This window comes from Puma concolor, chromosome A3 (genome assembly GCF_028749965.1).
Source record: "Puma concolor isolate L17-30 chromosome A3, mPumCon1.1.hap2, whole genome shotgun sequence".
Classification (NCBI taxonomy): Eukaryota; Metazoa; Chordata; class Mammalia; order Carnivora; family Felidae; genus Puma; species Puma concolor.
The window spans coordinates 38,795,752-38,818,900 of NC_141669.1; the positions used below are offsets into that span (position 1 = coordinate 38,795,752).

The 23,149-nt window shown below is 47.5% G+C and overlaps 1 gene segment (V, D, J or C); it reads left to right on the forward strand.

Moving 5' to 3' along the window:
* The first annotated feature begins 8,811 nt into the window (after positions 1-8,811).
* The window catches only part of LOC112864036 (immunoglobulin kappa light chain-like), an 86,451-nt gene continuing 72,113 nt past the window's right edge, over positions 8,812-23,149 (forward strand). The window contains 2 exon segments of the V gene segment in view: positions 8,812-8,934; positions 9,059-9,353. Coding sequence covers positions 8,880-8,934; positions 9,059-9,353 — 350 coding nt within the window.

Genomic DNA, 23,149 nt, shown 5'->3' on the forward strand with positions numbered 1-23,149 from the left:
GTGGTAAACATTTATATTTCCTTGATGAGGAAGACGTCGAGAAATTTTTCATGCTTATTTCCGATTAGCTATTTGGATATTCTTTTTCTTGGGAAGTGCTTGTTTTGCTTGTTTAACTGATATATACACTTACCTATCATCATATTGATATAATAGGTAATTTGTATGTTTATACATAAATATATATGGCTTGTCTCTTCTCTTGTAGGGAGTTCTTTATACATTCAGAAATAATCTTTTTGTCAGATTGGAGTATCCTCTCATGCTTTACGACACGTCTATTCACCTTTTAAATGATTATTTGAAATGAAATTCTTAATTTGATGAAGTCTCATGTATCGAATTTTTTCCTCCCACAATTATATGGCCAGGTTGTTTAAAATGTATTTGCCTCCCTTTCTGGGTAGGTGGGTGACTCAGTCGGTTGAACGTCTGATTTCAGCTCAGGTCATAATCTCACAGTTCATGAGTTTGAGCCACCTGTCCGGCTCTGTGCTGACAGCTCAGAGCCTGGAGCCTGCTTCAGATTCTGTGTCTCCCTCTTTCTAGCGCTATGTCTCTCAAAAATAAATAAAAACATTTAAAAATTAAAAAATATATTAAAACATCTTTACCCCCCCTTTAGGGACCAAAGATACCCTCCGACACTTTCTTCATTAAAGCATAATTACTTTAACGCCTACATGTAGAAATATGATCCTTCACTAACTCGTGCTTTTGCTTGATATGAGTTGGGCCAAGGTTTTTATTTACATTTTCATAACTTATTAAAAAGTAAAAATGACCAATAATCCACCTTACTGCCTTTGTTAGAAATCAAGGGACGGCGTACATGTGGGTCATTTCTTGGACTTTTTGTTTAGTTCTATTTGTTTGTCTATCTTTATACCCAGCATACACTACACTGTATTATGCAGCTTTGTCATAAGTTTCAAAACCTCTCATTATTAGTTTTCTGACATTATCTTACTTCTTAGGAGTTCCTTGGAGATTGTAGATCATATAAATTTCATGTAAGTTAGTTTATCAATTTCTTCAATTTTGAAAAAAAGTCCTTTAGGAATTTTAATTGGATTACATTGAATATTTATATCAATTTGGGAAAAATTTAATCTTAATAATGTTGACTCCTTTACGTTATCAACCTAGAAAATATCTCTAGATACCAAAATCTTCTCTAACCCACAATAGATGTTATATATGTTTTTATTTATTTATTTGGAGAGAGAAGGAGAGAGAAAGAGAATCTGAGTGGGGGAAGGACAAAAAAAGAGGGAGAGAGAGAATCCCAAGCAGGCTCTGTGCTGTCAGTGCAGAGCCCGACGTGGGGCAGGTTCTTATGAACCGTGAGATCATAACCAGGGCCGAAATCAAGGGTGGGATATTAACTGACTGAGCCACCCCGGCACCCCTAGGTATTTTAGAGATCGACACTGAACCCAAAGCCTTTGCTAAGATATTTCCAGTGTTTTCTTTTAGATTTTTAAAGATTTATCACACAATTTGTTATCGTAAGTAAGGACAGTGTAATGGAACACATTTTACAAGGTTTTACATTATGAAGATGAAATACAGAGGCAGGTAACACTGCATCCTTATTTCCTGTCTTTTTTTGATTCATTTTTAACCTCAGGTATTTATGGTGACATTATGTCTGACTGAGTCCCCAGTCTCTGTCTGGAGCTTCTGGAGGGAGAATTATCATTACCCCCAAGGCCAATGAAAGTCTCAAGGACACTGATGGGAAAACCGTTTTGAACTGGTCCCAACAGAAAAGGGGAAAACCCAAGCACTTCATTTACCATGTTTCCCAGTTACAACCTGGGGTCCCGGGATGGTTCAGGGGCAGTTAGTCTGACAGGGATTTCCCACTGACCATCAGCAGCCAGGAGGTTGAAGCTGCCGCCATCTTCCTTCCCTCCTCCCACAGTGATGCAGTCTTCAACAGAGACCCCACAAAACACATCTCCACGAGACTTCACTTTCAGTTGCTTCCCCTGCCCAGGCCCCTACTTGTCTGGTCTTAATCAGTGACTTGATTAATCTGTGGCTATTTAATTGAAACAGAAAACCAAAACCCAAACCAGAAACCCCAGGTCTAGAAGGAGCCACCTGAGTTTTAGTCAAGGACCATCCAGTGCCATTTCAATATTCTTGTAAATAAATAATTAATGCCTTACAGTTATTTTCAGTCGCATGAAGGTAGAAAAAATTTCTTGTCTTGAAAGAAGTCAAGAGATGAGGTACATGCAAATCACACTTGAAGGATGACAAACACATTTTATCCATTTTAAACCAAACCCGGCTACACGTTAGTATTTTCTTCGTTACTGGGTGAAAGGTTTAGTGAGGAGAGGAATCATTTTGTGTTCCCTACAGACTCTGGCCTAGTGATGGATGTCATAGCGTCAACTTCATGAATAACAGTGAAGAGTCTCACAGCCCAGACTCAAAGGGACCCCACATCAAAAAATCCTTTGAGTTGCTATATCATACCAGAGCCATTAGATGGCAGGCAAACCCCACGATAAACAACAAAGAAGACCCCCCCCCCCCCCCTCCCCCCAGTCCTGATCTTCAAATACTGAGAGAGCAAGAGTGATATTGCCCAGTTATGACCCAGGAGCTCCAAAGGCTGAACGGGTTCTCTGGTGCGATGGGGACACTTGAGAGGAGCTGTCTCTGTGCTGGGTGGTGGAGAAAACCCTCTGTGTGGCTGTGCCCTAGGCCAACGTGGCCTTGGCCCATCCCCTCTGTGATGGCTGTGTCTCAGAGCACTTCCCTACCTTCTTGGGGCAGGGTCAGCTTCAGCAGGAACCTCGAGGACATGGGGACCCCGGCTTTGCTCCTTCCTTCTTGCTGACTGACTCTGGTGAGGAAGGAGGACTCAGGCTTCATCCTCAGCTTGTTGGCATTAAACTTGGACATTTAAACTTGGACCAGTAATACATCAAACTGAATGAGCTATCTGCTTAGTATTAACGCTTGGGGACGTCCATGTTGGCTTTCCCACTTAGGTGCCAGTGGGGACACTGTGTGGACATCTCCTGCGTCCCTCCCTACGGTCCAGGAGAGAGGGTCACCATTCCCTGCAGGGCCAGCCAGCGGAGGAACACTGCTGTAGCCTGAAATCAGCAGAAACCAGGAAGGGCTCCTGGGCTCCTGCTCACTCACGCTGCCCCCTGGACGCGATGCCTGCCTGGTCAGGGGCAGTGGGTGGGGCAGAAGTCACTCTCATCAATGACCGAGATGCTTGCAGGAACACAGGTCCTGTCCTCCTGTCGCCTCTTGGGGGCACAAGCCTCACCCAGCTGTCACTCCTGCCCTGGGGCTGCTGAAGGTCTGGGTCCTTGTCGATGACAGGGGTAGGGCCGACAGCTCTGACATGGCATCCCCCCTCCTCTTCCTGCCACTGGCTCCCAGGCTCCTCATCCGGGCACCTCCAGTGTGTCTCCTCTTGGTCACCGAGTGGAAGTGCAGGGTGTGTGTGCAGCTCCTGTTCTGGATTCACCCACCCCAGGTCCCCTTACTTCCCGCACAGGCCATTCACGCCTACAGACGACAGCCTTGTTCCCTCATACATCCGGGCCCTTGTTAACCTGCGGTTCTGACTCCACCTCAGAACTCTCTGTTGGTAAGTGCTGGTTCTTGGAGACCAGAAAGTAAACTATAAACACTCAGAATCTCGCACATGGGGACAGACCCGCCCACTGAGACCCGCGTCCTGGAGGCCGTGGGTGGCAGTGAGAGCTGGGCAGGGAGATCACACCTGGCAGGGAGTCAGACACGAGGCTGTGACCAGGCCATGGAGAGGTTTTGTCTGTGAGCTTGGCTACAAGGGAGGGACTCGTCCATCTGCCTCTCAGGGTGGGGCTGTGCCCTGTAGGGTCACCTTTCATAACTTGTCCCGGGCCCCAGGACACATGGACAACTACGTGAATTCTTGGACACAGACAAAGGTGGGAAGGCCCAGGGGCACTTGATTTCTGGTTTGTGCCACATTTAAGAATGACATGGCTCTTCTGAGCGTCCACGTTTCCTCGAAGGCTTTGAGCGAAATAATACACTGCGGTGCCCGGGTGGGGTGTCGTTGCAGGCAGCAGAGGGTGGCACGTCCTGACTCAGGCCCCAGAGACCCTGGCAGCATCTCGGGACAGCTTCGTCTCCATCACCTGCAGAAGCAGCACGGAGGTAGGTACCTCCATGGCGTGGTACCAACAGAAACCCAATGAGGCTCCCAGGCTGCTCATCTTTGGGGCGTCTGCCCGGGCCGCCGGAACCCCGTCCAGGTTCCGGGGAAGTGGCTCTGGCTTGGACTTCTCCCTCACCATCCACGGAGTGGAGGCTGAGGACATCGGGATATATTACTGTCAGCAGCACTTCAGCTGGCCTCCCACGGTGACACGTCCCCACACCCAAATCCCCTGTCTGGGTCGTGGATGCCGGTTCTCAAACCAAGACACCTGCTTCCTGTAGGAGGCCACGGCGTGAGAGGTGTGACGTGCCTCTGAGATTCCACACCCTGAGAGTCTCTGTCTCCTGACCTGGTGACGCGGGGGCGGGCTCCAAAGAGTGAATTGACTGTAGAAATTTATAAATTGATAGCAATGTTACTTTTATTATCACCGTCCACTGGCAACTGTGAACAATGCCAATGACAAGACACTTGCTCCCACAGGAAGGACCACGCCCCCCAGCACACCACACTCCCTGTCACGCCACTGGATGGCCCACTCACATGTCCGGTCGTTGGTGCGGGCTGTTGGCCGGGGGCCTCAGGGCCCCACGTGGCCTCTCATCGGCCATGAGGCTAGATCGGCTTTCTTGCACTCTGAGATGGAAGGTGAAAGCTGCAAAGCCTCTCGAGGCCCGGACTCCAGAACTGGCCCGGGGCCCCTATCACCACATGCTGTTTGACACAGCACGTCCCAAGGGTGCACTTCGATTCAAGACATCAAGAAATAGTCTCGGCAGTCCTATTCGAGAGATCAGTTCCACGCTCGATGGGAGGAGCAGTTGGCAGTGTTCTTCTCACCTACCATAAGTGCCTTGAATTGTAAGTTTAACAACGGCCAAGAGAAGAATGGCTGAGATATGTACTTAATGCTTATTATGTGCCATAAACTGAGCTAAGTCTTTTTTTTTTTTAATTTTTTTTTTCAACGTTTTTATTTATTTTTGGGACAGAGAGAGACAGAGCATGAACGGGGGAGGGGCAGAGAGAGAGGGAGACACAGAATCGGAAACAGGCTCCAGGCTCCGAGCCAACAGCCCAGAGCCTGACGCGGGGCTCGAACTCACGGACCGCGAGATCGTGACCTGGCTGAAGTCGGACGCTTAACCGACTGCGCCACCCAGGCGCCCCTGAGCTAAGTCTTAATATGAGATGTTTTATTTGCCTCTTCCAGTAGAAGCCTATGAGGCAGAGAGAGGTTATGAAATGTGTCCGAGGTCATTCAGACAGTAAGCCAGGATTCTAATCAGAAAATCTGAATCATAGAACGGGGTGGGTGGTGTCACCACCCAGAGGAATTCTGCATAGCTAGCCGTGGAAAAATTCCCTGAGAAGCACTAGCACTGGGGGGTAGCCAGTCACATAATAAATAATCTCAAGCCTCAGATATATCCCAGATCCGACCAGCTCTCACCTCCTCCACTGCCTGACCTGGAGCAAGCCTCCATCATCTTTCACCCGGACCAGGGCTGCACCCTCCTCAAAGATGGCCAGCTTCTCCCCTGGTCCACCTGCAGTCCGTTCTCAACTCGGCAACATCCCCTCGCATCTTCTGCTGACACAGGTTTGTTGGTCAGGTAGCATGACGCCGACTAAGAATTTTGTGAGCCACAGACCGAGGTGCTGACAGTAGCATGGTAGACAAGGACGGCAAGCAGTAGCCAGACGTAGGGTCTATTGTAGTGGCGACAAACGGCTGTCCCCTTCTTGGTGGAGGGGGTGCATAAAATATAGCTACTACCAGACGGGTAGCTGGATCCCCTGGGCACTGAAGCCCGATAAGGGTTCAGGGATAGGATTCATCTTTTCCTTTAAACTGTTGTGCAATTACCTGGTGGGAAAAGGCCACGTAAGTCCCGGTTAGGGGATGTCTGTGTTGTGGAGCCCGGGCGTCACCTCCATCCTCCTCGTCGTGGCCACCGGATGCCTGAGCTCAACGAACAGGCACCGGCGTGTCTGGGAAAGAGGCTAACTGACCTCCACGGAGTTGGTCATCTCGTCTGCCTGACGATTGAGAGCTCCCTGTACAGGGCACGTGTTGTCATGAGCATTTGCATAGGACACAAATGCTCTTTCTTACAGTAGGTGCCTGGTCCAGAGATCCATTCATAAAACTCTACTTTGGAGCCTCTCATCACCAACCTCCCAGGTCGTTTTATCCAATCTTCTGACCATCGGACCACACCGTTAATGAGTGCCCTTGAATGTTGTAGATCTCTGATTTGGGTTCTCTCTGAGAGGTAACATGGATTGGAAAACACAACCCCAAGCTCTGCCCACTAGATGAATTTCCTCCCACGTGTTCTCCTCCCCCACCCCCCACCCCCACCATTTTTAAAGTGGTCATTAAAGCTAAAAATCTACTTTGGAGGGCTGACAGCATATCCCACATAAATTAAATCTGAACTATTTTCTTTCTCATTCAGTGTGTAGAGAAAATTCACATAAGGCTGTGGGTATAGGATGAGGGTAAAGGAGGAATTCAGCAAGTGCAGGTTCCAAGACAGTCTGAACAACTTCTGTATGTATAGCGCGTGTGCCCTGGGGACTTCGTCAAGGACCAGCCTGTGTATCCCACTTCTACCTGATGATAGGAGGCTGTTGTGCACGTATGCATTTATATCTGGGTGCATCAGATCCCACTGAATTCATAAAGGACAATGCAGATCACACGGCTTCTTTGTGTCCTAAAGACTACAGGTAGTCTCTACCGGGGCTCAATGAGAAGTCAGGACTATTATCCCACAAGGGATAGGTTATCTTTAGGAGAGACCATAACATTGTTGTTTCGATACCCTAGAGGTCTGTACTGTGGTTCTGGAACCTCCAAGCACTGTCCCTATGTGCCACAGGCACTTTAAACATCATTGGCTTACTGAATCATAAGTCCACTGCATGCTGAACTTGGTGCGGACTCCTCTTCTGTTCTGGGACTCACTTGACACAGCCAACTTTACTACCAAATCAATAAATGAGTCAGAGAAAAGTCTCTCAAAAATGGACGTGTTGCCTTCAGGATCCAAAGAGGACGGCCACCCGGGGTTGACTCTATCTTTTAGTTATGAGATTCATGTCTTTATTTTAGAAACAATTTCTCAATATTCCCCAGATCATTCAACTACGAGAAACTTACTTACAACCACAACCAGGACCATGAGGGAGGTAGGGGTCAATTGTAGGGTTTATCTTGGGCTTGTATACTTAGCCATGGTATTTGATCTGTGACAAAGGAGGCAAGAATATACAATGGGGGAAATACAGTCTCTTCAAAAATGGTTATGGGAGTCAGTTAATCATCTGACTCCTTATTTCAGTTCAGATCATGTAGTGCTCTGAGCTGGGCATGGAACCTGCTTAAGATTCTCCCTCTCCCTCTCCCTCTGCCCCTCCCCCTCCCAAACACAAACAAACAAACAAACAAACAAATATTATACACACACACACACATACACACACACACACAATGATACTGGGGAAACTGGACAACTACTTGCAAAGCAATGAAACTGGACCACTTTCTTGTACCGTGCTCAAAAATAAACTCAAGATGGATTAGAGTCCTAAATGTGAAACCTGAAATCATAAACCGCCTAAAAGAAAACATAGGTAGTAATCTCTTGGACATTGGCCCTAGCAACCTATTTATAAACGTGTCTCCTCAGCCATGGGGAAAGGAAGCAAAATAAAGTATTGGATCTACACCAAAATAAAAAGCTTTATTACAGCAAGGGGAACCATCAACAAAACCAAAAGGCAACCTAATGAATGGAGAAAGGTATTTGAAAATGACTTATCCAACAAGGGGTTCATGTCCAAAATATATAAAGAACTCACACAACTCAAAACTAAAAAAACAAACAGTCCAACTGACTCTGGATTTTTAATTATATAAGCCCTAGGAATGATTTCTTAAAATGGAAACAATTTAGCCAATATCGTTACAAATATTTTTGTACTCCCCTCCCCACATTCCCTTCTTAGATCTCCAATTATACGCAAAATAGACTGCTTGAAGCTGTCACACAGTTCACTGATGCTCTGTTCATTTTATTTTTTTCCAAGTTCAGAAAGAGTTTTCTACAAACCCAGCAGATTCTTCACGTGTATATCAGTCACTGTGTGGTCACATGTACAGGGGAACTCTGTACATACTCTGGGTTCTGTCTCCGCGCTGACAACGGACCATCCCGAGGCCATCAGCAAATCAAATCAAAGAGAAAGATTGTCTGGCCTCGGTAATATCCCAACGTACCAGATGCAGAGCTTGTTAAATGGCTTGCAGTTTCTTAAAATGTGTCATTCTCAATCGAACCTATCTTAGATGGAGGGGAGGCAAAGAAAGCATATCATGAGCATTGAAGAGAACACAAGACACTTTCCTCAAAGGACGGTAGACTGATTCTATGCCATGGCCCCACGGAGAGACACGTTCTCTGCAGGCACGTGTGTGCCACCCTGGTCAGGCTCGGGCATCTGGCGGACAGGAGCCTGGCTTGTTACTGAGATTACCCAGCCCCGCAGCTATGCCCAGCCTGTCCCTTCCTCTGCTGATTTGCATATTACTCAAGCACAGCCCACTTCCCTGAACGCTGATTAATGGGCCGGTCACACCCTGTGCAGGACCCAGTCCCGGTCAGGACACAGCATGGACATGAAGGCCCCCGCTCAGCTCCTGGGCCTCCTGCTGCTCTGGCTCCCAGGTAAGGAAGGAGAACACTGGGAAATTACTCAGCCAGCGTGCCCAGTACTGCCTGGCCCGCCAGCCGCGTCCTCTTATGACATGATTCGGCGTGTGGGTCTTTGTTTCTCTGTGCCCCATCTCAGGAGCCAGCTGCGAAATCCAGATGACCCAGTCTCCATCCTCGCTGTCTGCATCTCCAGGAGACAGAGTCACCATCACCTGCCGGGCGAGTCAGAACGTTAACACGTGGTTAGCCTGGTTTCAGCAGAAACCGGGGAAAGTTCCTAAGCTTCTGATCTATCGTGCATCCACGTTGCAAACTGGGGTCCCCTCGCGGTTCAGCGGCAGTGGGTCTGGGACAGATTTCACCCTCACCATCAGCAGCCTGGAGCCTGAAGACGCTGCCACTTACTACTGCCGGCAGCATAACAGCGGCATCCACAGTGATTTAACGAGAGACAAAAACCTCTATAACCTTCAGTGATTATCTCATTATACCAGGTGCTTCTTTATCAGCAGCTGCTGTGGTGCTCAGCTCAGCATGTCTGTTCTGTTCGGAAATCCTGAGGTTCTGAAAAGCAAGTCCATGACAAGATTTGAACTCTGATCCCTGGCTGTGCCTCAGCCTTCGCTGCACAACCAGGTTCAAACACAATTTCACCACTAAGGGCGTCAGATCCGATTCATATGAACGGACGCCTCCGATGCTCCCGGCCGGCGTGAGAGGACACCCACATCTGCAACAAACAGACACAGGCAGGGAAGAGTGGAAATCAACGTAATTCGCAGATGGAAGGATTGTATGCAGAGAAAATTCCAAATTTTTTACAAAGAAGCTACTAGAAATAATAGGAGAAATAGGTCATCATTGGATTCAAATCAACATGCAAAAGTCAGTTTGATTTCTATGCAACTGAAAGAAATGCTTAAAAATTAAACTTAGAAAGCGCATGAGTTCCAAGTGCCTCAAAAGCGTCCAGTATTTAGGAAAAATAACAAAATACACTCAAAGTTCCAGAATATCCTTTAAACACACACACACACACACACACACACACACACACACACACAATCTACGTAAATGGAAGGCCGTATTATGCCCAAGGATTGAAAGTCTCCGTATTGTGAATATGTCAATTCTATCTTCCCTTTCTGTCCATGTCTGTGTAGAAGCTGGAACGTTCACCCCTCACAAGTCTCCAGCTCAAGCTAGGGCGCTTCTAGTGCCTATAATCCCACTCCCTAGCGATTATAAATGCTCAATATGCTGTCCTGTGGAAACCAGCCTGGACCTGCTCGTGCACATCCTGCTGTCTCCAGGAGTCCCTTGTAGGGATAATAAACACCCTCTCGACTTCTCTTGGTAGGTGGCATATCGTCAGCCTCAAAAAATGCCTATTAATTGGAAGAGGAGTACTTCCCACCTCCACGGAAAAACCCTAAAACATAAATATTGAAAGAGATAAGGAAAGAAGGAAAGCTCGCAGAGTCGAGCCCCACTTTTCTCTTTTCCGGCAAGAATCTGAGATAAAGGACAGGCCAAGAGGCCTCAGAGCTGAGCAAAGCCTTCAGCCATCTCACACAGCCATAGATAAATATTAATCTCGGGGCACCTGGGTGGCACAGTTGGTTACGTGTCTGACTCTTGATCTTGGTTCAGGTCATGATGTCACAGCCCGTGAGTCGAGCCCCACATCGGGCTCTGCGCTGATGGTGAGGAGACCAGTTGGGATTCTGTCTCTCCTTCTATCCGCCCCTCGCCCACTTGTGCGCACGCTCTCTCTCTCTTTCTCTCCCTGTCTCCAAATAAACTTAAAAAAATTTGTTTTAATTAATCTTCAAGGACTATAAAGAAGGAGGGATTCTGACAAATTTCAAGGACTCCAGTTGGAATCCTGGCAGGCCCACCCCCTAGGAGGAGGGAAGAACCGGGCAATGTATGACCCATGATGGAGCCCAGACTCAAAGCACAGTGCAATCCTTGACTGGATGAGGGTGACATACCCTAGCATTTCAGGCTGCGAGACTCAAATGTAATCTCTTTCTGGATGAAAAAAATCATTCCAGAGCTGAAAATCGCCACTAAACTGTTTCACGGCCGCTATGTGTGTAAATCGACAAAAGGATTAAGTACACACAGCACAGTATGGTTTTCAGTCAACAATTCTAAGCCAACAAAATCAAGGAGAGAAAAAAACAGGCAACAGAAACAGACCCCTCCTTTTGCAGATATTAGGTAATAGGATGTAACATGGGTAATGCAGGAGGTGACAAGATTGAGAGTTAGAAAGCCCAAAACTATTATAAGTAACCGTCAAGACGACCCAGCTCAAGGTTCTCCCTTCCTGCACGCATGACAAAGTGCGAAACCTGGTTCTCCCCAGGCTTTGGAGACCTGCAGATCACACTCACATATTTTTTAATGTTGTTCGATTATTGAGAGAGAGAGAGAACACAAGACGGAGAGGGGTGGGGGGGGGGGGGCGGAATCCCAAGCTGGCTCTGCACTGCCAGCACAGAGCCCAATGCGGGGCTTGAACTCACGAACCGTGAGATCACGACCTAGCTGAAACCAAGAGTCGGACACTTGACCAACCGGCTGAGCCACCCAGGCGCCCCGAGATTCACGTTTTTAAAAAAATGTTTGTTTATTTGAGAGAAAGTGACAGAAAGAGAGAGCACACGAGAGGGGGAGGGGCAGAGAGAGGGAGAGAGAGAATCCCAAGCAGGCTCCACACTGCCAGCCCAGAGCCTCACGCAGGACTCGAACTCACGGAACTGTTGAGATCATGACCTGTGCAGAAACCAAGAGTTGGACGCTTCACAGACTGAGCCACCCAGGTGCTCCCGGTACATCATTTCTTTCTTTCAGAACTATTTTTTCCTATTTGCATTTCCATGGTAAGTTTCTTCCCTTTCCCAGTTTCCCATGGGTGGCTGTGCTGGATCCGGCTCTATCCCTCTTGTCGGTGGCAGTGGGAGGGCGTGTCTCCATCTCCTACAGGGCCAGTCTCAGTCCCATCCATGGCACCGGTTCCAGCAGAAGCCACACCGATCTCTGGAACCACTGACGCAGAGGGTGTCCACAGGGCCCCCCGGGGGCCCAGCCTAGGTCAGTGCCAGTGGGTCAGGGACAGATTGTGCACACATAATAGGCAGCATGGAGCGTGGGGACACCACGCACACCTGTGCACACAGAACCCTCACTACGACCCTGCGCAGCGTGACAACCCTAAACACACCCTCCCGCGTGGGGGCGGCGGTTCTGCTCAACCCAACAGCTGCCTCCTCCAGGGATCAGTCAGGGCAGCTGCTCCTCTCAGAGGAAAACCAAGCTGGGGGGGGGGGGGAGGTGACAACGGTGGGGGGCCCTCGCAGGAGGGCAGTGAGGCAGAAATATGGGTTTAATAGCTAATAGCTATTATTAGCTATTAATAATAGCTATTATTAGCTATTATTAATAGCTAATAGCTAATAGCACAGGATTCGTGTTAATTTTCAGGTTTGATAAATAGGCTGTGGTTACGCAAGGTGATACGTTAGGGGAAGCCAGGGCGGGAGTATATAGGAACTCTCTTTTGTGTGAAATTTTGGGTGAGTCTAAATTATCCCGAAGTAAATGATGGCATAGAAATAAAAATAACTCAAAGTCAGGAGAGGGCATAGTCTTACTGAAGAATTCCGCAAGCCCCATTCTGTTTTTCCTTCAGTCTCCGGCTGTAATTCCAGCGGCTGCTGGTGATGCCCGGCTCCCATCATCTGCAGCGTGTTCAATTACTGGAGCAATCTTGAAAAACGTAGAAGGTGATCAAAACCTGCTAGTGCCTACTTCTGAGAATAAAACTCCAAGTGACCAGAGTTCAATGTTTGCTTAGAATTCCATTTCTTTTTGTGGCACCTGGGTGGCTCAGTCGTTTAATCATCCGACTGTTGATTTCAGCTCAGGCCATGGTCTCACGGTTCATGAGATCGAGCCTCGAACTGGGCTCTGCACGGACAGCACGGAGCCTGCTTAGGATTCTCTCTCTCTCTCTCTCTCTTGCTTTCTTCCCCTCCCCTGTTCTCTTTCTCTCTCTCTCAAAAAATAATACACATTAAAATAATTCTTTAAATAAACATGAAAAAAGCTTAAGATTCACCAAATATGTATGGAATTCAGCCTTATTTAGAAGTATAAAGGTGACTGGGAAAGTTCTAGAGAACGACAAAACTGGTCGAGGAAAAGAAGGAAACATTTAACACAAGTTACTATTTTTTTAAATATGTATTTATTTTTGGGGGGGGTGGGTGCAGGTGGGGAGGGGCAGAGAGAAGGGGACAGAGGATCTGAAGCAGGTTCTGGGGCTCGAACGCATGAACCTTGAGATCATGACCCGAGCTGAAGTCGGGCGCTCAACCGACTGAGCCACCCAGGTGCCCCAGTGTGTGCCTGTACTCTTTAGGCAGCATCGATTTTATCTCTCAATTTCCCTTCGAACACAGACATGTTATATTACTTTGCTCACGTGGGAGTGCCCCCCCCCACCCCCACTGCCTCCTCCCAGCTGCTGTGCCCACAGGAGATTTGCATATCGTTCCCTAAGGGAGGGCTAACGTACACAGTCTCAGATAAAACCTTTGCACCTGACATAAAAGATCAGCTCTAATCTTGCTTTGATTAACCAGGACTCACCAGTTCCGCTTCTCAAAATGAGGTTCCCTGCTCAGCTGCTGGGGCTGCTGATGCTCTGGATCCCAGGTGAGGGCAGAGGGGGGATGAGAAAGGAGAGCGGGGTGTGGAGGGAGAGCTCTGGGGGCGCTACTGCTCCCCACGTGTGTTCTGTCCACGGGTGGGACTGCCCTCCGGCAGGGGAATTTAATTTGGGGGCCTGGGAAATCAAGAAGAAACTGAAAGGAACAAAGAACAGTGCTTTAGTGAGATGCTGGAAAGGAAGAGGCCACTTTGTGCCTGCAATTCTTTGGAAACTGGATACATTTAGAGGATGAATCAAATCACAAAATATGATTTAGCCTTAAATACAAAAACATTTTAAATCATAAAAGTGGCTTCTAAGGTTTCTGCATAACGTTGTGCTTCTCTCTCATTATTTTAGGATCCAGTGGGGATGTCGTGATGACGCAGACCCCTCTGTCCCTGCCCGTCACCCCTGGAGAGCCGGCCTCAATCTCCTGCAGGGCCAGTCAGAGCCTCCTGCACAGTAATGGAAACACCTATTTACATTGGTACCTGCAGAAGCCAGGCCAGTCTCCACGGCTCCTGATCTATAAGGTTTCCAACCGGGCCTCTGGGGTCCCAGACAGGTTCAGTGGCAGCGGGTCAGGGACAGATTTCACCCTGAGAATCAGCAGGGTGGAGGCTGACGACTTTGGAGTTTATTACTGCCTGCAAGGTACACACAGACCTCCCACAATGGTTCAGCCCCAAACACAAACCTCCCTGCCTGTCACTGCCCAGCTGCCCACATGTGCTGTTTGTCTGGGGAGCAGGCAGAGCAGATTCTGAGCGTGTGTAAGAAGATGCTAGAGAACTCAGGGGACTAGGTTGCAGCTGAGGGCTCTGGGCCACAAGGGCCTCGGCTGCAGCTCAGGCACCCCACACCGAGGCCCTGGAAACGGCATGTCCTTGCTGGGTGGAGGCAGCAGGGGCATGGAGGGGCCCGAGAGCCCTTGGAGCCAGCAGTCATGAGAAAAAGGGAGAGGTGACTGAAAACTCATCGCAATTCGCCCTGCCTGGCCTACGGGTGTCGACTCAGTCCGCATGACAGGCAGACAAGTGGGTCAGATTTGTGGAACACAAGTTAAATACATGTTGGAGTTCAGCAATCTGGGTCTATCTTTAAGAAGATCAGATCTGGTAATATTATGAAATTGATATTTACCCACTTTCCTATTTCTCCTCTTAGTACTTATGTTCCCACTCCATTGACATGTTTAAGGGCACATTCTAAACAAGCTGGTGTCAGGGGGGATGAACCGAGAACAATCAGTAAAAGTGTTGGATTCTGAGTGTGCAAAGAATCTTCCGTAATTTCAGAGCAGGTATGATATTGTGAGAGGTGACTGATGTGTGACTTTTACAAATAATCAACACATTTAATGCTATAAATTCAGTGTGACGAAGTCCCTGTTTCTGGCAAACGACCAATTTTGGGTTTTTTCTTTGTTAAAAAAATTTTTTTTTTTTTATTTTTAGAGAGAGGGTGCACGCAAGTAAGGGAGAGGGGCAGAGGGAGAGAGTGAGAGAATCTTAAGCAGGTTCCATGCCCAGCTCAGAGCCTGATGCAAGGCTTGATCCTATGACCCTGGGATCATGAACTGGGCCAAAGTCAAGAGTCAGAACCAACTGAGTCAACAGGCACCCCACAATCCACCAATTTCGACACACTGTTTTCTTTAGTTTTAAAACAATATCTAATTTCTCTTTTCATTTCTTGTTGGGCCCAAGTTTCACTTGCTGGGTATACTTTCTAGTGAGAGCAGATACTTAGGAAAGATGACCAACTTCAATCACAGGTGCCTCAGGGCCTAGGAATCCACTCCAGGGACCTGCGTTGGGGAAGGTCCTTCTGCTGGATGGCTTGACCTCAGTACTCATGCAAATAGAAAGTCTCCCTTTAAATCAGAGAGAAGTCCCTTTTGGGCCGATCAGGGAACAGGCTCTGCATATCTCTCATGGTGGCCAAAGCAGTGTGGGTTTGGAATATCTGAGCTGACAAAGTCTATAGGTCATCATAGAAGAGTATCACATTCTCCGTTCACAAACCCTGATTCTAAAAAAACAGATTCAGACTGTTTCACCAAACCTGTCTTCCCACCCACATCACACACTGTCTTCCCATCTTATGGAACCCCAACTAAGATCGTCTGACAACAGAGACAAATCTACATTAAAATCCACCTGTGTAAGTCCTTCCTCATTCAGCTGATGATGGTCAAGTATAGAGAGACTCACAGAACTGCTCTGTTCTCCACGAGGATGCCTTGCACCCCTTTACTTATCATGTGTGTGGACTCACGGTCAGTTTCGTTGACCAGGCCACAGCATGGTTGGTTATCAGACAGGAGACATTCTTTTTTAGAATTAGGAATATTATGGTCTCTGTATATAGACATATAAGGACGTTTCAAAGCCTCTTTGTAACCAAGAAAGAATTCTTATAAGATTGAACACTCTCAAAAATAGTAATTTGAACATATATGATGCATATCAATGCCCGGGTGAGTGCTCTGGGGGGACATCTTCCTCACTGGGGACACAGAGTTAACCCTGGAAGCCCCAGCTCATTTTCTTTGCCTCCTATTACTCTGGCTCCCCGGGGAGAGGAACATGGGATTATTCTGCATGTCAATGAAAAGTTTCTCGATGTTGTTGAGTCCTGTGCGCCTATGCACAGTCAGCCCAATAATTAAAGCTCCACAGAGACCAACCATCCTAGCTCTGCTGGGAAGACAACAGTTAAGGTCTAGATTACATGGACGACTTTTGTGTTTCATGTCCAACCTCGGCTACCGCCAGAGAAACCATGATGATGTAGTCTGCAGCCTCCCTTTCTCTGTCCCCAGGTGACAGGACAATCCTGACCTAGCCCTAGAGGCTAGTTTGGTACCAGCAGAAACGTGGGCAGACCTCCAGGCTCCTCATCTATGGGGCAACCCCCAAGGTCATAGGCACCCGAGCCCAGTTCAGGGCCGGTAGATCTGAACTGATTTTACTCTCGCCACGGGCAGCCCGGAAGCGGAGGATGTGCCGGTTTGCCACAGTCAGCCAGACCCCAGTGAGAACCACAGTGATGCCGTCTCTACCACAGCCCTTAGCAGCCTCATCTGCCTTCACCCTCTTTCGCCCCTAGTGAACAGCTGTTTCCTCCAGAGACAGGGACATAGATCTTCGGCAGTTTTCTCTGTTCCCTTCGTCACCCCAAAGAGGAGGTTGTGAGAGTTAGAACCGTACTTCATTCAGGTCTTATTGAATTCCCTGGGCTTTCAGACTCTCTTTTGCTCCCCCTCACAAAATATCAGATGTTAAAGAAACATGGAGAACACCATGTTCACATCTACACTTTTTATCAGGAGGAAACTGAGGCTCGGGGAAGGTCATCAATATCCCAAGGTTGTGCAGACGGTTAATGGTGAATATATTAAGGGGAACCTCCTCTCTCAGATTCTCCAAGTACTTCTAGTTTGACCTGAACAAATGATGGCCTCATCTGTCAATGTGCAGTCCCTGACAAAATGGTTCCAGAAATGTTCCCCAGGGCCCCTCAGGGGATATTTTCTCTCAATCACAGCAGTAAGGTCTGGGGCCTGAAAATCTATTGTTGGCCAAGTCCTTTCAAGGAGAAGTACACGTTTTCTTTGCCGAAGGCCCCTTAAAAGCAACTCTGAGAATCGTGTGGTTTCAGAGGAAGAGAGATGCAAGTCCTCTGCGCGTAGGGGAGGAGGTCCTGGCTTGTAAATCACGTGGTCCATCTGCTTCCTTGTGTAAGTGAAGTGGATCTCCGAGAGGGAAGGTTCTCGGTGCTTTTACAAAATGGGCATCCACCTGGTCCGGGGTATCACCTGTCTGTCCCTGTCCAGACAGGCTTAATTTGAACTTCTTAGGAAGGAAAGCTCCATGGACCAGTTATGTGAAGTGAATTTCCTTGGCGATAAGAATCTGTCAAGGAAACATTGGTGTAATTTGTATCAGAAAATCCCAGCCCCACAGATCTGCCTCCCGTTTCCTCGGCAGTTGCTCAACTAAGACCTTGCCTATCTGTTGAGTTCTCTTCAAACACCCCTGAACCCTCAAAGCACTGGGAAAAAGAGCATCCCAGTGTGTGACCTGGCATCTAATTATCCTCAGTATGAGTTTCCATAAAAGGCACTGGTTCCATCCAGAGAAGAGAACCCACCAGCAGGCAGGGCAAAATAGATCTTTCTGTCAGAAACTGAAGGACACTCAGCTATTGATTCATTAGCACAGAAATTTATCCAGCACTCTAACTCATTCTGGGTTTAAAAGCCTCCTATGCTTTGAGGACCTAGAACTGGGGCTCATATTAAATAACTACACATTGAAGTCATCTTTTTTAGTCACAAGAGGAACGCTGTTCTGTTACTGGAACGTTTAGCTGAAAGTCACGTCTGTATCTATGAATGTTAGAGCAGTTTTCAAAAAGTCACATTATCACTTATCAAAGAGTAAGTGAAAATACTAGAAGCGAGAGATTTTATGTAAGGATTTGTTCAAGGCAAGGTGATAAGAGATATTATTTTGTCTCACAGCAAATGTGGATCTATCCCTGTGTATACTAAAGAGGTATCATGAAGGGACCGTGAGGAAACGTGGAAGGAAATACCTCCCCTGCTTTCCGGGGATGAGGAACTGCCTCACTGATTCTCTCCGGAAACAATCTCCCTTTGTTGGTCATTGATTCTTAAAGATTATTAATAAAAATTACTTAGGGTATTTGTGAGTAAAGGCCCCATGTCCAGAGATACTCATTTCCCAAGTTGTCTTGAGTTTACATAAATTCTTTTTTTTTTTTTAACGTTTATTTTTGAGACAGAGACAGAGCATGAACGGGGGAGGGGCAGAGAGAGAGGGAGACACAGAACCGGAAGCAGGCTCCAGGCCCTGAGCCGTCGGCACAGAGCCTGACGCGGGGCTCGAACTCACGGACCGCGACATCATGACCTGAGCCGAAGTCAGACGCTTAACCGGCTGAGCCACCCGGGCGCCCCAAGTTTACATAAATTCTTGAAGGACGTTTTGCTGAGAACTGAACTCTAGTATGTGGCTTCTTTTTCTTGTCATTTTGAAGATGTCTCCGTCTCTGCTTCCCTCTGTTTCTGTTTGAGAAATTAACTGTCAGTCTTCTTGTTCCTTCGAAATGGGAGGATTTTCTTTCAGGTTTGTTAAGATTTTTTTCTATGTCATCAGGAAAGAGACTAAATAAAGAATGGTGTTCCTCATACAATAATATGTGTGCGCAGAGCAACGACAATCAACTTCAACGAACGCCAACAGCGTATGAACCTAATATGTGGTTGGTGAAAGAAGTTTCATTCGTGTAAAGTCCAAAAAAACATTGAACCGTTTGTGAGATGTCCTTCGGGGGCAAAGCTGTAAAGCAAAATGAGGGAGTGATTATAGTGGAGGTCAGGGTGGTGGTGTATCAGGAGTTCATTCCTTTTACTGCTAGTTACCATGGCATCGAATAGACAGATCACATTTTGTTTATCCATTTATAGGTTGATGGACATTTGTGCTGTTTCTACTTTGGGGCTCTTATAAATAAGGCCTGTTTATCTAGCATCTACTGTAGAATATTTCACGATGGAGAACCAAATTTTAAATATCACATAGGATGCTGTCAGTACAAGTAACAGAGGGTTAGAGAAAGTGTGGGTTCCAGAGCGGACTGAGTCAATGACTTAAAGATCAAACAGTTTCGGGGCGCCTGGGTGGCTCAGTCGGTTGAGCGGCCGACTTCGGCTCAGGTCGTGATCTCACAGCTCGTGGGTTCGAGCCCCACGTCGGGCTCTGTGCTGACAGCTCGGGACCTGGAGCCTGCCTCGGATTCTGTGTCTCCCTCCCTCTCTCCCCCTAACCCACTCGCATTCTGTCTCTGCCTCTCTCAAAAATAAATAAAGATCAAACAGTTTCCACATCATTGCGCTGCTGTCCTCAGCCTATTAATAACAGGCACCCATGATGGGAAAGTGGCTGACATGCCACTTTGTGTCCAAACCACAGGAGAAAAACACTGTCTGTTCACTGAAACGTCAAATACAATTTTTGAGTCTGTATTTAAGTCCTATGGAGCAACCCAGAACAACAGCAGTAACTGCATATACTGCTTCTCTTCAGGCAGTGAAGGTTGGGGTTATGTCAGCTTGCCACGAATCCAGAGAAAAGGTAGAAGCTGAAAGCATAAGGTACTGAGATGTTTAAGAATGAAGCCTGTCTGGGGGCGCCTGGGTGGCGCAGTCAGTTAAGCGTCCGACTTCAGCCAGGTCACGATCTCGCGGTCCGTGAGTTCGAGCCCCGCGTCGGGCTCTGGGCTGATGGCTCAGAGCCTGGAGCCTGTTTCCGATTCTGTGTCTCCCTCTCTCTCTGCCCCTCCCCCATTCATGCTCTGTCTCTCTCTGTCCCAAAAATAAATAAACGTTGAAAAAAAAAATTTAATAAAAAAAAAAAAAAAGAATGAAGCCTATCTATATGCTCAGTAAGCATTCGATCCTCCTTCCACACTCATGTATGCCTTGAGATCAGGGTAGTGAGAATGGGTGAGTCTTCATAACAGAGACCCGGTGGCAGAGAGGAGACACAGCCCCAAGAGTCCAGAAGAATATGCAAGTATTTTCACACTGCAGAAACAGGAAACGCAGAGATGCCCTAGAGATCCTGGAACCTAAATCCAGACTCATTGTCAGAGATCGAACTATGAAGTCACCTCCAGCCCTCCCTGTGAGGTCTACGCAGCTTCCCTAAAACTCACATAGTCCCGCCCCTTCTCAGTGTGACCTTAAATGCTTTTGCAAGTCTTTAGCTGAGATCCAGTGAGATATTATTTTTCCATTTCCATTTTCCCTTTTCCTGATAGCCTCTTGCCAGAAGAGAGAAGAAAAGCTGAGCGAAGGGCAGTCTTCTGAGCTCACTGAGTAATGGTTTCTTGAGTTGGGCAGTGATGCAGGTGATGGGATGGTTACAGGGAACGCTGACGTGCCACATTCCCGGAGAGCATATCCTGTCGCGAAAGCACACTGGTCCCCTCTCCACGAGATGCAGCCGAAGCCATGAGCGGGCCAGTGATGTAAATCTATCTGTGAGAACAACTCAGATTCAGGAGATACAAAAACTCTTGGGAAAGGTAGACAAGGGTCCATGGGAAGTCATTACAGCCTTCACAGAATGACTTCCTTGCCCAAGAGACATAGAAGAGGCTACTCAATCTTCCCTCGAGCCTTGCACGTTCTTCCACGATGAAGCCAGAAGACCTGCAACTCATACAGCTTAGGGAGAAACAGGGCTGAGCAGGGAGGAAGCAGCAGGTGCAGCCAAGCCTCCCTGACCCTTGGCCCCGGGAGAAGAGGGTTGTGTGCGAGGCTGAAGCACTGTGGGAGGAGAGCTAGGATACTGCTGACAGTGGTAACCCGCCACGTCTTCAGCCTGGAGGTTGCTGATGGTGAGGGTGAAATCCGTCCCGGACCCACTGCCACTGAATCGGTCGGGGACTCCAGATGCCCGGGTGGAAGCCCAGGAAATGAGCCGTTTGGGAGCGTGTCCCAGTTTCTGCTGGTACCAGGCTGAGTAGTTCTTCTGGTTGGAGCTGTATAGAAGGCTCTGGCTCCGACTTACAGTTGATGGTGACGTTCTCTCTTGTAGACGTAGTCACGGAGCTGGGAGACTGGGTCATCACGATGCCCCCAGACACACCTGCAGTCACAAATGGACAGTGGCCGTACACAGCATCACTAATATAGTAAAATACGTATTCGAAAAATGTACGTTTTCTTATTTCTCATAGGAAATCAGACCGTTCTAATGAAATGTTTTATCCACGCCACATGGGAAAGTCATCGGCCAATTTTATAAAGATCTTTCTCCTCTCGGCCTCTCACCTGAGACGCAGAGCACCAGGAAGAGGAGCAGTTGGGCTGTGGCGTCATCTTGCTGTTGGTCACCCATCTGATGCACCCAGGCCCCATCCCCAGGAAACCCTATTAATAGAGCTCAGAGCAGCCAGCCTAGGGCGTCAGGAGCCTATGCAAAGCATCAGAGAGTATGAAAGGGTCTGCTCGGTGACTTGTGAAGCACAGAATGGAAAGAAAGAGACAAAATACCACGACCGGAGGGAATGTGACTGTCTGCCACAAGAGGTCCAGAAATCACCTCAAACTATGATTCGCAGTGGTATCCAGCCAAATCCCCAAATGTAAATGCTTGTCAGCACCAACTGTTCTATTTCAAATCAGCTGAAGTCAGCCTAAAAACATAAATCACTCTTTGTAGTAAAATGTATGTTTATGAGTATACAATTTTCACAACCTAATGGAAACAATGTAAATACGATGTCAGGACATGGAATATACTCATGCTGTTGGATACGATGAAGATACAGCACACACGATACAGCACACACGTTTATGTCTCTATCTCTGGCTCTCTTCCAAATTTTAAATACATATTTGAAGTTGCTTTTGGACAACTCAAAGGCGCCTCGGTTCATCCAAAGCAGACCTCTTATAGGTCCCTCTGCACAAACACCATCTCAGAAAATGTGTCACCACATACTTATGAATCACCCCTGTCGCTGCTCCGCAGGTCAACCAGTGTCTGAAACAACATCTCAGATCCTCCCCACCCCCCATTCACTGACTGACCTATGGGGTCATCGCTCCTCTGGGGGCGGTAGGTGAAATAGCTTCAGCTCCCAGTTCTGTGGGGCAGTTTTCATTTATTCAGACTCCAGATCAACAATACTTCCAGAATTGCATGAGGAACAGCATCAGGAACTCTCCTGGGCATAGAGCAGTTAGAACAAATCAAATAGAACCTCCGACCTCCTAGCTCTCTCCTTTCAGTGGGAGGGACAGATAACAAAGAAACAGATACCATGTCTGCTGCTGCCTCTCCTACCCTATGAGGTCCCTGCCTTGGAGCAGTGTCATCACTCAGGGTGAATGGGGCAGTGGATGTCCAAGTCCATTTGGTGTAACCTCATCCTTCAGCATGAACAGAGTCAGAAGAAGAGAGGACGCGTCTGTGCAAGCTAACACTTTTGTTCTGGAAAAATAAAGTCAACTGTAGTCTCACATATTGTCACGTATCTAAATCATCTCTTGATCACGGACAGTAGTCTTTCAATTCACCACTTCCCTACAGCCTGAAACTACCCCGGACACAGGCCAATGACAAAAATCAATACCCTAACACTGTATAGAAAAATGAACTAGACCCGGTTTCATCAGAGCACTTGGTATGGTTAATACTCATTTCTAGCGAAGAGAACTACCTTTCATCTTTTCCATTTTTTCTTGAAACATGAACTTTATCTGCATAGAAGAAGTAAGCATTGATTCTTAATTTGCCTCCGGTTATAGTGACTTCCCCTTTGAAGCGCTCACTGTTTCTTCCTATAATCCTTAATTCAGAGCATTGGGTACAGATAGAAGAGTGGACATTTGTATTCTTTCCTCCAAACCGTCTAGCTTCTCTGCTCAAGACTCCCTGTGACTCTTTGGTA